Source organism: Narcine bancroftii, chromosome 5 (assembly GCF_036971445.1).
Source record: "Narcine bancroftii isolate sNarBan1 chromosome 5, sNarBan1.hap1, whole genome shotgun sequence".
NCBI lineage: Eukaryota > Metazoa > Chordata > Chondrichthyes > Torpediniformes > Narcinidae > Narcine > Narcine bancroftii.
Window position 1 is genome coordinate 219259810 of NC_091473.1, and position 13283 is coordinate 219273092.

General features: G+C 52.7%; 1 protein-coding gene and 1 long non-coding RNA gene across 3 annotated transcripts in view; one reads left to right on the forward strand and one right to left on the reverse strand.

The window, feature by feature from the left end:
• Positions 1–362: 362 nt before the first annotated feature.
• LOC138764877 (uncharacterized) lies at positions 363–3520 on the reverse strand. The gene is made up of 2 exons (XR_011358336.1): positions 2973–3520; positions 363–970 (listed from the first exon to the last, which is right to left on the reverse strand). It is a non-coding gene; the product is annotated as an uncharacterized lncRNA (long non-coding RNA).
• kdm5ba (lysine demethylase 5Ba) overlaps positions 3413–13283 on the forward strand; it is a 138224-nt gene continuing 128353 nt past the window's right edge. Inside the window, exons 1-4 of one of the 2 annotated variants that reach the window (XM_069941294.1) lie at positions 3413–4365; positions 9435–9512; positions 10707–10829; positions 12935–13105. In XM_069941294.1, the coding sequence (XP_069797395.1) occupies positions 4219–4365; positions 9435–9512; positions 10707–10829; positions 12935–13105 (519 nt within the window). In that variant the 5' untranslated portion in view covers positions 3413–4218. The remainder of the gene's footprint in view (positions 4366–9434; positions 9513–10706; positions 10830–12934; positions 13106–13283) is intronic. The other variant, XM_069941295.1, reaches the window with a different exon arrangement.

The window sequence follows — 13283 nt, forward strand, 5'->3', positions numbered from 1 at the left end:
AAGCATGTCAGCACCTCGACTTCCTCAGGAGTTTGTGGAGATTTGGTATGACATCAGAAACCCTGGCTAATTTCTACAGATGTGTGGTGAAAAGTGTGCTGACATCACAGAAACCAATACCCTTGAATGCAAAGGCATTCAAGGTAGTGGACAAAGCCCAGGACATCACAGGCAAAACCCTCCCCATTACTGGGAACGCTACTGTTGGAGAGCAGAAGCAATCATCAAGGATCCACACTACCCAGCACCTGCTCTGTTCTCACTGCTGCCATCAGGAAAGAGGTATAGGCGCCACAGACTCACACCACCTGGTTCAGGAACCACCATCAGACTCCTCAACAAGAAATTCAATCAGGGACCCATTTATGGACTCATGCACTTTATTGATTTTTTAATTCTTTTTGTATTGCAGTCAGTTTGTTTACATTCATTATCTGTTTACAGTTCTTTATTTGTTTTCATGTATACACTGTACAGTATTTTTGGCACTACTAATAAGTGGTTAATCTGCCTTGCCTGCAGAAAATAGAATCACAGGGTTGTATGTGATGTCATGTATGTACTCTGAAATCTTAGCACACTTCCTTTGAAGCCTAATAATAACACTGGACAATGAAGATTTTGCTTCCTTAACATTTTTGGGTGTATTTTATAGATTTTGGGCTCCTGATTATGAAAAGCACCTTAAAACTTTCCAAGCACGATCTGTTATTTAGATATAACCTATTTTTATGATTTCCTCTCATATTTTAAGTCTGCTTCAAATGTACAAAACTATGAAGTGCAACATTTCATTGAAAAATCATTTTTTGGATTCGCACTTAGATTTCTTCCCTGCTGAACTTGGTGCCATCAGTGATAAACATGATGAATGGCTTCATCAGGGCATTGAGACCATGGGAAAGCGGCATCAAGGCAAGTGAAATCCATCAATGCTATTGTTGGACACTGACACGAGAGGCATCAGATGCTGAGTACAAACAAAAATCAGCGTTAAAACTTTTTTTTGGCCAGTTGAAATAACACAACGTGTCAACATCATTATGCAAATAATCATGTTAAATTGAATAGAAATTAATTTAATGTTTCTCCAACTTCTTACGTGATACAGCAAATCTGGAATTATCTTTGAGTTTAGCTTGAAGTTGCCTATCACAATTCTCAATTTATTTAAAGGAAACAAGCTTTTTGAAAAAAATTGTTATCCAGTGCAATTTTAGATGGCAAATAGATATAATTTTTTTAAAATAATTTTTTATCTAATACTTCACCATGAACCATGTCAATTACAATATGTACAAATATTCATCATTAAATAAGTGACATTTTAATTTTCCCCCTTCCTCCCACCCTCCCCACCCCCTATAACATTATGCAATAAAAAAAAGAAGAAAAATAAATAAACAATAAAAGAACACAAAAGAAAGAAAAATAAATCATGCCATCGAAAATTCTATATTTGAAAATGGCAAATAGGTTGTGGAATTTATCTACCCAGAACTTGTATAATTATTCTGTTGATAAAGTAACTGTTCGGATTAACCTCTCCATTTCTGAGCCTCACAGGACACTGAGGGACTTGGCTATTGGTGGAAAACAAAACTCTCGTGATTATTGTATCGAATTGAAAATACATATGTAAATTTAAGGTAGAGGCATGATTGGGCTCGGCATCAACAACAAAGTTCTCTGTCAATGGATATTGTGATATTTTATCACAAATTATTCTGTACTGAGTTTCAATCAATTAAAGGTAACTCTCTTGTAGAAGATTTCTTCAGAGAAACTAACACAAACCATTGTAATTTCTCTGGAGGTATGCTAAAAACTATTTATATGGGAAACTGGATCATTAGAAAGTGAAAGTAGAAGTGGGGAAGGGCTCTGAGGAAATTCTCTTGTTCTCGTATTTCTGACACACAAACTTGGATGGTAGAAAAAGAAGTTCTTCATAAGGAAATCCCGAAGGAACAATTTAATTCATATACAGAAGAGGTGGATCTTGATAATTATAATCTTGAATTTAAGCCTTTAATAAATTTCATACAAGGTAACAATAACTTTTACTGCACAGATAATACTTGAAGAAGAAAAAATGTAAGATATTTTCATCAGTTTCTTTGTTTTTTATCTGCACAAGTGTTTTTTTAAATGTTATGCAAGTGAAAATTAACTTTGGTTAAGGAGTTAAACTTATTAATCACTATTTCTGGGTTATTTCACACAACACTAGAAATCTGACCCACCTTCAGCCACAAAGTACCTAATGTGATTTCAGCATTAGGAACCAAGAGGTGACATAATTCTTTTTGGACCTTGACCATATTATCTCAGGAGCAACTAATGTTGTATATGTTTGGAACAATATAATCTTTTAAGTCAATTCTGGATTGTGAGCCCTATATTAATCAGCTTCTTACGTTTTGGCCTTATGATTCCTGATATCCCTCCTCCCCACGTAGGTATTCCCAATCATTAATTAGAACCACTCTGGAGTGGCCGTGGCCACAACAAAGTTGTAACTTGGACCTGATTTGGCCAGCCTGCGCAAAGCAAGTCACGACATATCAGGTGGCAAATTTTTTAATCAAAGGTGAGCTAACACACCCAAGTGGTCAGAGGTTCCTAAGAAGTTTGTAGATTTGGTAATGACATCGAAAAACCTGACAAATTTCAACAGATATGCAGTGGAAGGTGTGCTGACTTGTTGTGTGAATTGGTTGACACAAACTCAGGAGGCCTAGGGGCCTATTTCTAAGTGGTTGACCTAATTTGCCACGTGGTAAGGTACAAATCAGTTTCAACATCAACTGAGGCCAGCTTAAAGGGCTTGAAACATGGTAATGAGATCTGTCAGACTGAAACAAAAAAAGAAAATGTTGGGAATACTTTTCAGATCAGGCAGCAAAAAAAGACGCGGTTAGCCTTTACGAGGAATAGCTTTTCATCAGAATTCACAAAAGGTCACTGACCTCGGACATTAAATCGGTTGCTCTCCACAGATCCTGCTTGGCCTACTGAGCACTTCTGATATTTGATTTCCAGTAGCTGCAGTGGTTTGCCTTCATAATGCATCGACATGGGTGTGGTAGTGAATGTTGGTTTGATCCTGCTAAACTGGGAAAAAAAACTATGCACTTGTGCGTCAGAAGCAAATACTGGTCATGATTCTGGAGTGTGCAAGAACTGCAGATCCTGAATTCTTGTGCAAACAATGGGAAGCAGCAAGTCAAGCAGCATCCATTGAGGGAATTTTGAGTTCTGTCTGTGTGTACATATATATATATATATACACACACACATATATATGCATATTTTGGTCACCCCTGGTTAAACATTTGTATGCTACGTCATCCATTTTGAATCAGACGCTTAATTTCAGCCTCGCTTTGGAAGGGATCGCGTTTTGCCTCAACAGGAAGGTGAGAAACTGTCTCAGCGGGGCCACCCGTGCACAAGTCGTCCATGTACCACCATTGTACGCAGGGTCGCCCATCTGCGCCCACGTCCCAACATTGAACCCCCCCCCCCCCCCCGTTAACCCCACCTGCGCGTCAAGTAACCAATCAGCGCCGAGAAGAATGGCTTTTAAACAAAGAGTCCCGGGCGCCAGCCAGCGCCTCTCCGACTGGAAGATTGTATTAACGCGCTGACTATAAACAAACGGCCTTTGCAACCCCAGAATGGCTCGCTTCCAGCTGTTCTCTCGCTCGATGCATTGACGTGGGTCGAGCGGGCTTGGCCCTTGGCCGGTTTGCCTGCGGGCCGGCGGTGTGAACCAGTACCTGCCGACGTGGACTGGTTGTTGAGCGGAGGGAGCTGGCGGCGGTGCTGCGTCGTTTGAGAGCGAGACGGAGCAACGGAAAGAAAGAGCTCGAGCCCGATTACGAGGCCGCCCCCCCCCCCGCCACCCCCTTCCTCAGAGCGGCTCGAGGCCATCTTCTCCCCGGCTGGTGGCCGATCGCGAGACGTTGGCGGCCGAAGTAGGTTCCGGCCCGGTGAGCAGCGGCTTGAAAGCTTCCGTCCGACCCGTCCGGAGCCCGATCGCGAGGTCGCCGCGGCTCGAGGCGCAACCGTCCCTCTCCCCGAACCCGGCGGGAGGAGCGGCTCGAGCCCGAGCAACCGTCAGCCGAGAGCCAGGCGGCGTAGGAGACCAGGTCCGACCCATACCCCATTCTCCCGCGGCAGGGTCTGGCTCCGCCGACAGCGAGCGGTGCGATGAGCCAGGCCGTGGAGTTCATCCCGCCGCCCGAATGTCCGGTGTTCGAGCCCACCCCGGAGGAATTCGCCGATCCATTCAAATTCATCAACAAGATCCGGCCCATCGCCGAGAGGACTGGCATCTGCAAGGTCCGCCCGCCGCAGGTGAGACTTCCCCGGAGGGCGAGGGGCGGAGAGCGCTAGGCCGGGAGGCCACGGCGATCGCCTCCTCACCGCACTAAAACTTCCCCAGTGCTTGAGGGGTTTTCAATATGGCGACGCCTGCGGGACCTTTCTTTGTGTGAAAGGAGGGGAAGGGGGGGGGGGTCCCGAGAGGTGCAGCCGGGAAAGGGGGGGGTCCCGAGAGGTGCAGCCGGGGAATGTGTGGGGGGGATCCGAGAGGTGGAGCCGGGGAATGTGTGGGGGGGGGATCCGAGAGGTGGAGCCGGGGAAGGGGGGGTCCCGAGAGGGGCAGCCGGGGAAGGGGGGGGTCCCGAGAGGGGCAGCCGGGGAAGGGGGGGGTCCCGAGAGGGGCAGCCGGGGAAGGGGGGTGTCCCGAGAGGTGGAGCCGGGGAAGGGGGGGGGCTCCCGAGAGGTGGAGCCGGGGAAGGGGGGGGGGCTCCCGAGAGGTGGAGCCGGGGAAGGGGGGGGGGGCTCCCGAGAGGTGGAGCCGGGGAAGGGGGGGTCCGAGAGGTGGAGCCGGGGAAGTGGGGGGGGCTCCCGAGAGGTGGAGCCGGGGAAGGGGAGTGTCCGAGAGTTGGAGCCGTGGAAAGGGGGGAGGGTCCGAGAGGTGGAGCCGGGGAAAGGGGGGAGGGTCCGAGAGGTGGAGCCGGTGAAGTGGGGGGGTGTCCGAGAGGTGGAGCCGGGGAAAGGGGGGTGTCCGAGAGGTGGAGCCGGGGAAAGGGGGGTGTCCGAGAGGTGGAGCCGGGGAAAAGGGGGTGTCCGAGAGGTGGAGCCGGGGAAAAGGGGGTGCCCTAGAGGTGGAGCCGGGGAAAAGGGGGTGTCCGAGAGGTGGAGCCGGGGAAAAGGGGGTGTCCGAGAGGTGGAGCCGGGGAAAAGGGGGTGTCCGAGAGGTGGAGCCGGGGAAGGGGGGGTGTCCGAGAGGTGGAGCCAGAGAAGGGGGGGCTCCCGAGCGGAGGAGCCGGGGAAGGGGGGGGCTCCCGAGAGGTGGAGCCGGGGAAGTGGGGGGTCTGAGAGGTGGAGCCGGGGAAGTGGGGGGTCTGAGAGGTGGAGCCGGGGAAAAGGGGGTGTCTGAGAGGTGGAGCCGGGGAAGGGGGTGTCCGAGAGGTGGAGCCGGGGAAGGTGGAGGGGGGTCCGAGGTGGAGCCGGGGAATGTGTGGGGGGGATCCGAGAGGTGGAGCCGGGGAATGTGTGGGGGGGATCCGAGAGGTGGAGCCGGGGAATGTGTGGGGGGGGGATCCGAGAGGTGGAGCCGGGGAATGTGTGGGGGGGGATCCGAGAGGTGGAGCCGGGGAATGTGTGGGGGGAGGGTCTGAGAGGTGGAGCCGGTGAAGGGGGGGCTCCCGAGAGGTGGAGCCGGTGAAGGGGGGGCTCCCGAGAGGTGGAGCCGGGGAAGGGGGGTCCGAGAGGTGGAGCCGGGGAAGGGGGGTCCGAGAGGTGGAGCCGGGGAAGGGGGGTCCGAGAGGTGGAGCCGGGGAAGGTGGGGTCCGAGAGGTGGAGCCGGGGAAGGTGGGGTCCGAGAGGTGGAGCCGGCGAAGGGGGGGTCCTGAGAGGTGGAGCCGGGAAAGACAGGGGTCCTGAGAGGTGGAGCAGAGGAAGGGGAGGGGGTGGCCGAGAGGTGGAGCTGGGGAAGGTGGTGGGGTCCCGAGAGGTAGAGCTGGGGAAGTGGGGGGAGGGTCTGAGAGGTGGAGCCGGTGAAGGGGGGGGGCTCCCGAGAGGTGGAGCCGGGGAAGGGGGGGGGCTCCCGAGAGGTGGAGCCGGGGAAGGGGGGGGGGCTCCCGAGAGGTGGAGCCGGGGAAGGGGGGGGGGCTCCCGAGAGGTGGAGCCGGGGAAGGGGAGTGTCCGAGAGGTGGAGCCGGGGAAAGGGGGGAGGGTCCGAGAGGTGGAGCCAGGGAAAGGGGGGAGGGTCCGAGAGGTGGAGCCGGTGAAGTGGGGGGGTGTCCGAGAGGTGGAGCCGGGGAAAGGGGGGTGTCCGAGAGGTGGAGCCGGGGAAAGGGGGGTGTCCGAGAGGTGGAGCCGGGGAAAGGGGGGTGTCCGAGAGGTGGAGCCGGGGAAAGGGGGTTGTCCGAGAGGTGGAGCCGGGGAAAGGGGGGTGTCCGAGAGGTGGAGCCGGGGAAAGGGGGGTGTCCGAGAAGTGGAGCCGGGGAAAAGGGGGTGTCCGAGAGGTGGAGCCGGGTAAAAGGGGGTGTCCGAGAGGTGGAGCCGGGGAAGGGGGTGTCCGAGAGGTGGAGCCGGAGAAGGGGGGGCTCCCGAGCGGTGGAGCCGGGGAATGTGTGGGGGGGATCCGAGAGGTGGAGCCGGGGAATGTGTGGGGGGGATCCGAGAGGTGGAGCCGGGGAATGTGTGGGGGGGATCCGAGAGGTGGAGCCGGGGAATGTGTTGGGGGGGATCCGAGAGGTGGAGCCGGGGAATGTGTGGGGGGGGATCCGAGAGGTGGAGCCGGGGAATGTGTGGGGGGAGGGTCTGAGAGGTGGAGCCGGTGAAGGGGGGGGCTCCCGAGAGGTGGAGCCGGGGAAGGGGGGGGGCTCCCGAGAGGTGGAGCCGGGGAAGGGGGGGGGCTCCCGAGAGGTGAAGCCGGGGAAGGGGGGGGGGGGCTCCCGAGAGGTGGAGCCGGGGAAGGGGGGGGGCTCCCGAGAGGTGGAGCCGGGGAAGGGGGGGGGAAGCTCCCGAGTGGTGGAGCCGGGGAAGGGGGGGGCTCCCGAGAGGTGGAGCCGGGGAAGGGGGGGGCTCCCGAGAGGTGGAGCCGGGGAAGGGGGGGTCCGAGAGGTGGAGCCGGGGAAGTGGGGGGGGGTCCGAGAGGTGGAGCCGGGGAAGTGGGGGGGACTCCCGAGAGGTGGAGCCGGGGAAGGGGAGTGTCCGAGAGGTGGAGCCGGGGAAAGGGGGGAGGGTCCGAGAGGTGGAGCCGGTGAAGTGGGGGGGTGTCCGAGAGGTGGAGCCGGGGAAGGGGGGGGGGTCCGAGAGGTGGAGCCGGGGAAGGTGGGGTCCGAGAGGTGGAGCCGGGGAAGGGGGGGTCCTGAGAGGTGGAGCCGGGAAAGACAGGGGTCCTGAGAGGTGGAGCAGAGGAAGGGGAGGGGGTGGCCGAGAGGTGAAGGTGGTGGGGTCCCGAGAGGTAGAGCTGGGGAAGTGGGGGGGAGGGTCTGAGAGGTGGAGCCGGTGAAGGGGGGGGCTCCCGAGAGGTGCAGCCGGGGAAGGTGGGGGGCTCCCGAGAGGTGGAGCCGGGGAAGGGGGGGGGGCTCCCGAGAGGTGGAGCCGGGGAAGGGGGGGGGGCTCCCGAGAGGTGAAGCCGGGGTAGGGGGGGGGCTCCCGAGAGGTGGAGCCGGGGAAGGGGGGGGGCTCCCGAGAGGTGGAGCCGGGGAAGGGGGGGGCTCCCGAGAGGTGGAGCCGGGGAAGGGGGGGGGCTCCCGAGAGGTGGAGCCGGGGAAGGGGGGGGAAGCTCCCGAGTGGTGGAGCCGGGGAAGGGGGGGGCTCCCGAGAGGTGGAGCCGGGGAAGGGGGGGTCCGAGAGGTGGAGCCGGGGAAGTGGGGGGGGGGTCCGAGAGGTGGAGCCGGGGAAGTGGGGGGGACTCCCGAGAGGTGGAGCCGGGGAAGGGGAGTGTCCGAGAGGTGGAGCCGGGGAAAGGGGGGAGGGTCCGAGAGGTGGAGCCGGGGAAAGGGGGGAGGGTCCGAGAGGTGGAGCCGGTGAAGTGGGGGGGTGTCCGAGAGGTGGAGCCGGGGAAGGGGGGGGGGTCCGAGAGGTGGAGCCGGGGAAGGTGGGGTCCGAGAGGTGGAGCCGGCGAAGGTGGGGTGCGAGAGGTGGAGCCGGGGAAGGGGGGGTCCTGAGAGGTGGAGCCGGTAAAGACAGGGGTCCTGAGAGGTGGAGCAGAGGAAGGGGAGGGGGTGGCCGAGAGGTGGAGCTGGGGAAGGTGGTGGGGTCCCGAGAGGTAGAGCTGGGGAAGTGGGGGGAGGGTCTGAGAGGTGGAGCCGGTGAAGGGGGGGGCTCCCGAGAGGTGCAGCCGGGGAAGGGGGGGGGGGTCCTGAGTGGTGGAGCCGTGGAAGAGGGGTGGTCCTGAGAGTTGGAGCAGAGGAAGAGGAGGGGGTATCCTGAGAGGTGGAGCAGAGGAAGGGGAGGGGGGCTCCCGAGGTGGAGCCGGGGAAGTGGGGGGAGGTGGCTCCCGAGAGGTGGAGCCGGGGAAGTGGGGGGGTCCGAGAGGTGGAGCCGGGGAAGGGGGGGGTCCGAGAGGTGGAGCCGGGGAAGGGGGGTGTCTGAGAGGTGGAGCCGGAGAAGGGGGGGGGGTCCGAGAGGTGGAGCCGGGGAAGGTGGGGGGTGTCCGAGAGATAGAGCCGGGGAAGGTGGGGGGTGTCCGAGAGGTGGAGCCGGGGAAGGTAGGGGGTGTCCGAGAGGTGGAGCCGGGGAAGGTGGGGGGTGTCCGAGAGGTGGAGCCGGGGAAGGTGGGTGGTGTCCGAGAGGTGGAGCCGGGGAAGGTGGGTGGTGTCCGAGAGGTGGAGCCGGGGAAGGTGGGGGGGTGTCCGAGAGGTGGAGCCGGAGAAGGTGGGTGGGTGTCCGAGAGTTGGAGCCGGGGAAGGTGGGGGGGGGTGTCTGCGAGGTTAAGGTGGTGGGGGTGTCCGCGAGGTGGAGCTGGGGAAGGAAGGGAGTGGGGGTGGTCTGAGAGGTGGAGCCGGGGTACGATGGGAGGGGGCGGTGCGTGAGAGGTGGAGCCGGGGAAGGAAGGGAGGGGGCGGTGCGTGAGAGGTGGAGCCGGGGAAGGAAGGGAGGGGGCGGTGTGTGAGATGTGGAGCAGGGAAGGGAGGGGGCGGTTCGTGAGAGGTGGAGCCGGGGAAGGAAGGGAGGGGGCGGTGTGTGAGAGGTGGAGCCGAGGAAGGGCGGGAGGGGGGTTGAGTTGGAGGGGGAAATGGTGGGCGGTTGTAACTGGAATGGGGTGTGGCAGGGTTGGCAATTTGACCCGTAGTTGAGGATGGGGGAGAGTGGACCGACTGACCTTCAGTGAGACAGGTTTGACTGACCTGGAGGGAGGGATGTGTGGATGGGTCAGTCTCTAATTTTGTTGTATCTTGTAGGGCTGGCAGCCACCTTTCGCTTGTGATGTTGATAAACTCCATTTTACGCCACGAATTCAGAGACTGAATGAACTTGAGGTATGTTTTCATTTTGTACAGCATTTACAGATTTTTAGTGAATGGACTTGTACTCCATTTGCTCCATGATAAAGCACTGTTGATTTTTGTATGTGTAATATTCTGTACATTTGTGATGCATTTAATGTTGCTCATAGCAATTGTGTTTTTACTTCTGAAGTTGGAAAAAGATGCCAGTGCAATAAGCTTTAATTCCTGCATTGCATAATACACATTTTGATTCTGATCTCTATTTGTAGATTCTGTAGCAAGAGGAACCTTCTTTCGAGCAGTATAACAGTAACCACAGATTCAGGCACTAAGAAGCAAAAATGGTGGGAATCATGGGATTACAACTGTAGGATTTCAAGATGGATCCCTGCATTAGGAAGGTGGGGGGGGTGGGGGTGGCATAAGGGAAGAAAAGTTGGGGGAAAAAATACATAATGGTTCCTACTTCCTCGTGGTTTCTCCCTTCACCTTATACCTTCTGTCCTATACTCGTCACCTCTGAAGTCTCTCCAGCTTATTGCTCCCTTTGTATATGTCTTGATAAAGGGTTCACACCCAAAGTGTTGACTGATCATTTGTACTCTTGGATGCTGTCTCATCTGCTGAGTTATAGCAATTCTTTACTTGCTCAAGATTCCAGCATCTGTAGCTTTTGTTTCAATATTTGATCATTACAAGACATATAAGCAAGTAAAATGGATATTGTACTTAAAGAGAAAGTACAAAGTAATGAGTTTGTTTAACAGTTCTTAGGCCTCAATTGGTGTATGTGGCTTATTTTCTGGAAGGATGTGAAGGCATAATTTTAACAGAAATGGACAAGGCTGAAGGATAAGATAATGCTCAGAATGAATTTGATGGAATTGTACAAAATCTTCATGGTTAAGAGAAAGTATTTTCTCATTAGAGAATTGTTTAAAGGCCAAGGGCACAGATTTGATATGTGAAAGAGAGAAGATAATGTTTTGGAATTTGTGGACTACCAGGGTGTGTGGGAGAAATGATTATGGGTTTCTAAAAGAGAAAGAGAATTGGAGTTTGTGGAATGACCAGAGGCTGATTTGAGAATGGGGTTGGTGGGGTGTGAAATCTGTCTAACTAGATTGCTTTGCAAAGAATTGACTTTACACTGGATAGGCCTATGGTAATTAGTTTCTGAGCTGCAACAATAGTATATTGGCTCTTGCACTTCTGTGTTTACAGGCTCAGACTAGAGTAAAACTCAATTTTCTGGACCAGATAGCAAAATTCTGGGAGCTACAAGGATCAACATTAAAAATTCCACATGTGGAGAGGAAGATTTTGGATTTGTTTTTACTTAACAAGGTAAGAGTTGTATAATGGATTTTTTAAAATTATTGAAATCTGAAGTGTTTTAAATTATGAAATTGTCGAAACCTAGCACAGAAACAGGCTCGTGCAGTCCTCCCTGTCCATGACGACAGTAGGTCCTTTCAAACTTCCATGTAAAATGAGGTTAACCGGGCAATTTGCATGATTGGTGACTTGGGTACATGGTGATTTGAAAGGGTCAACTTGATCAGAACCCAACTGGGTACCTGACCTACCTCAGAGATGGTTAGAGAACCCAGTAAAACAGTGTTTCTGATCTAGCAGTTTGAAAAGGGAAATGGCTGACCTGGTTACTCAGGAGACAATATTGCTTGCGTACGTGTGTCAGAGAAACCCCTGGTTGAAGTCCCACTGCTGCGAAGTGGGGGGATGGGGGTAGAGTGGGTACTACCGCGAATGTCGCTGTGGTTCACAGTGAGGACTCAATACAGGCGTGTGAAGAGTAATGGCCATCTTCTTCACTGCTGGGGATTATGGGTAAGGAAATATATGACAAATGCATTGTAACACAAGATGAAGACTTGGAGCATGGCATTTGTACACTTAATTGAAAGCTGCTTGTTATAACTTTAGGAATATTGTTTGAGGCAGTTTTGTCACACCATCCAATGATAATGGACCAATATTAATTTGCCTACTATCCAAATTGATTGTGCTGCAGTCTTGACCCTCCACTCCATCCTGAGAATGATGTCTCGTACGTCAGTTCATTGACTTCTCTGTATTTAACATCATACTTCAGAGGATGGTGGATAAATTATATTTGCTGGCTCTTAACACTCCATTTTTTTGAATATTTTATTATAATTTTTCTAAGACACACAGAACAGTATTACATACATCATATAAATAGTATTTTAAAAGTACAGATTCTCATATGATTCCCCAAATCTGAACCTCCTCCCCTCCCAACTGCTAACAACAAAAAAATTTTCCAAAAAAACGGGGTGTTTGAGCCTTCATCAATTAGTCCATATCTTGATCTTCAGGAATTCAATGATATTAAACTAACTATATTTTTAAACTTTTTGAGGGAAGTAAATTATATCCTTAAGCCAGTATGATTCAAATAAGGTTGCCATATTTTAATAAACATGTCATTTATTTCTAAGATTAGAAATTATCTTTTCCAGGGGGCACAACTTTGCATTTCCATATTCCAGGGTCTTAACACTGCATTTGGATCCTTGACTGAAAGATCAGTCAGTCTGGGTTGGCCTAAAAATCCCAAGTTCTATCACGTGTCTTGGGGCTGTGTGCTCAGCCTGCTACTGTTGACGTTGCTGACTCATGACTGCACTACCAGATTAATTTCTAACAAACATCAGGTTTGCAGATGATCACAAATTATTGACAACAACAATGAGTCTGCTCACAGAGAGAAGGATTCTCTGCTACACATCAATGGCATAATCGTTGAGAGCATGAAGTTCTTTGGTGTGCATTTTATGGATGAGCCTATCCTGGATGGACAGCACTTCACTAGTCAGGAAGGTGTAACAGCACTATGGAGCTTGAGGACCAGACCAGGCTATCATGCCCCCTCCACCCCTGCCATGTTGACAATGTTCTGCAGGAGCATAATTGAGGGTCCGGTCTGATTGTCGTTCAGTGGTGTGATAGCTGCAACGTATCTGACCGGAAGTCAATACAGAGAATTTAGAATCATTAGTCATGACAATCACCGGGGTCTCCCTTTCCCTTATTGACAGTATTAACTAGGAGTGTTGCTTAAATAGGGTCACAAGAATTATTCAATTATCTTTCACCTACTACCATCAGGAAGGAGGTACAGCATCAATGCCAGGCTTTGAAATGGCTTGTTTGTTGGGGGGAGGGGGGGGGGCTTTTGTGTGAGAATCACTTTCATCTGGTTGTGTGTGTAAATTCAGATGATAAATCTGAACTTGTATGTTCTTGAAGAGATTATATAACTGTCTAAAACAAAAGATGGAGATAAGAGAAGCCAAAGACCTGTCTTTTTTTGCTTTGGCACAATAATTCTAAACCTCCATCCGCATGTCTAAATAGAAGACGCTGTAGAATATGAATTATGTGGTGTTCTGCTTCCTTTACAGTTAGTTGCAGAAGAAGGTGGGTTTGAAATCGTTTGTAAAGAGCGGCGCTGGTCCAAAATAGCACACAGGATGGCATATCCACCTGGAAAAGCATTGGGTTCTCTACTTCGATCTCACTATGAGCGTATTTTGTACCCTTATAATCTCTTTCAATCTGGAGCCAGTTTATTGGTGAGTGTATTGCATGCAATAGGTGTTTGGTTTTATTTGGATCTGCAGTATGTTTGCTAAGGTGCTTTAAAGGAGTAATATTTACTCAATCTAGAATTAGTTTAATTTGAAGTTGGCTGTTTATCTGGCCTTGATTATGTTCTTGCTAAATTGAACTGCAACTATCCAGCTGACGTCA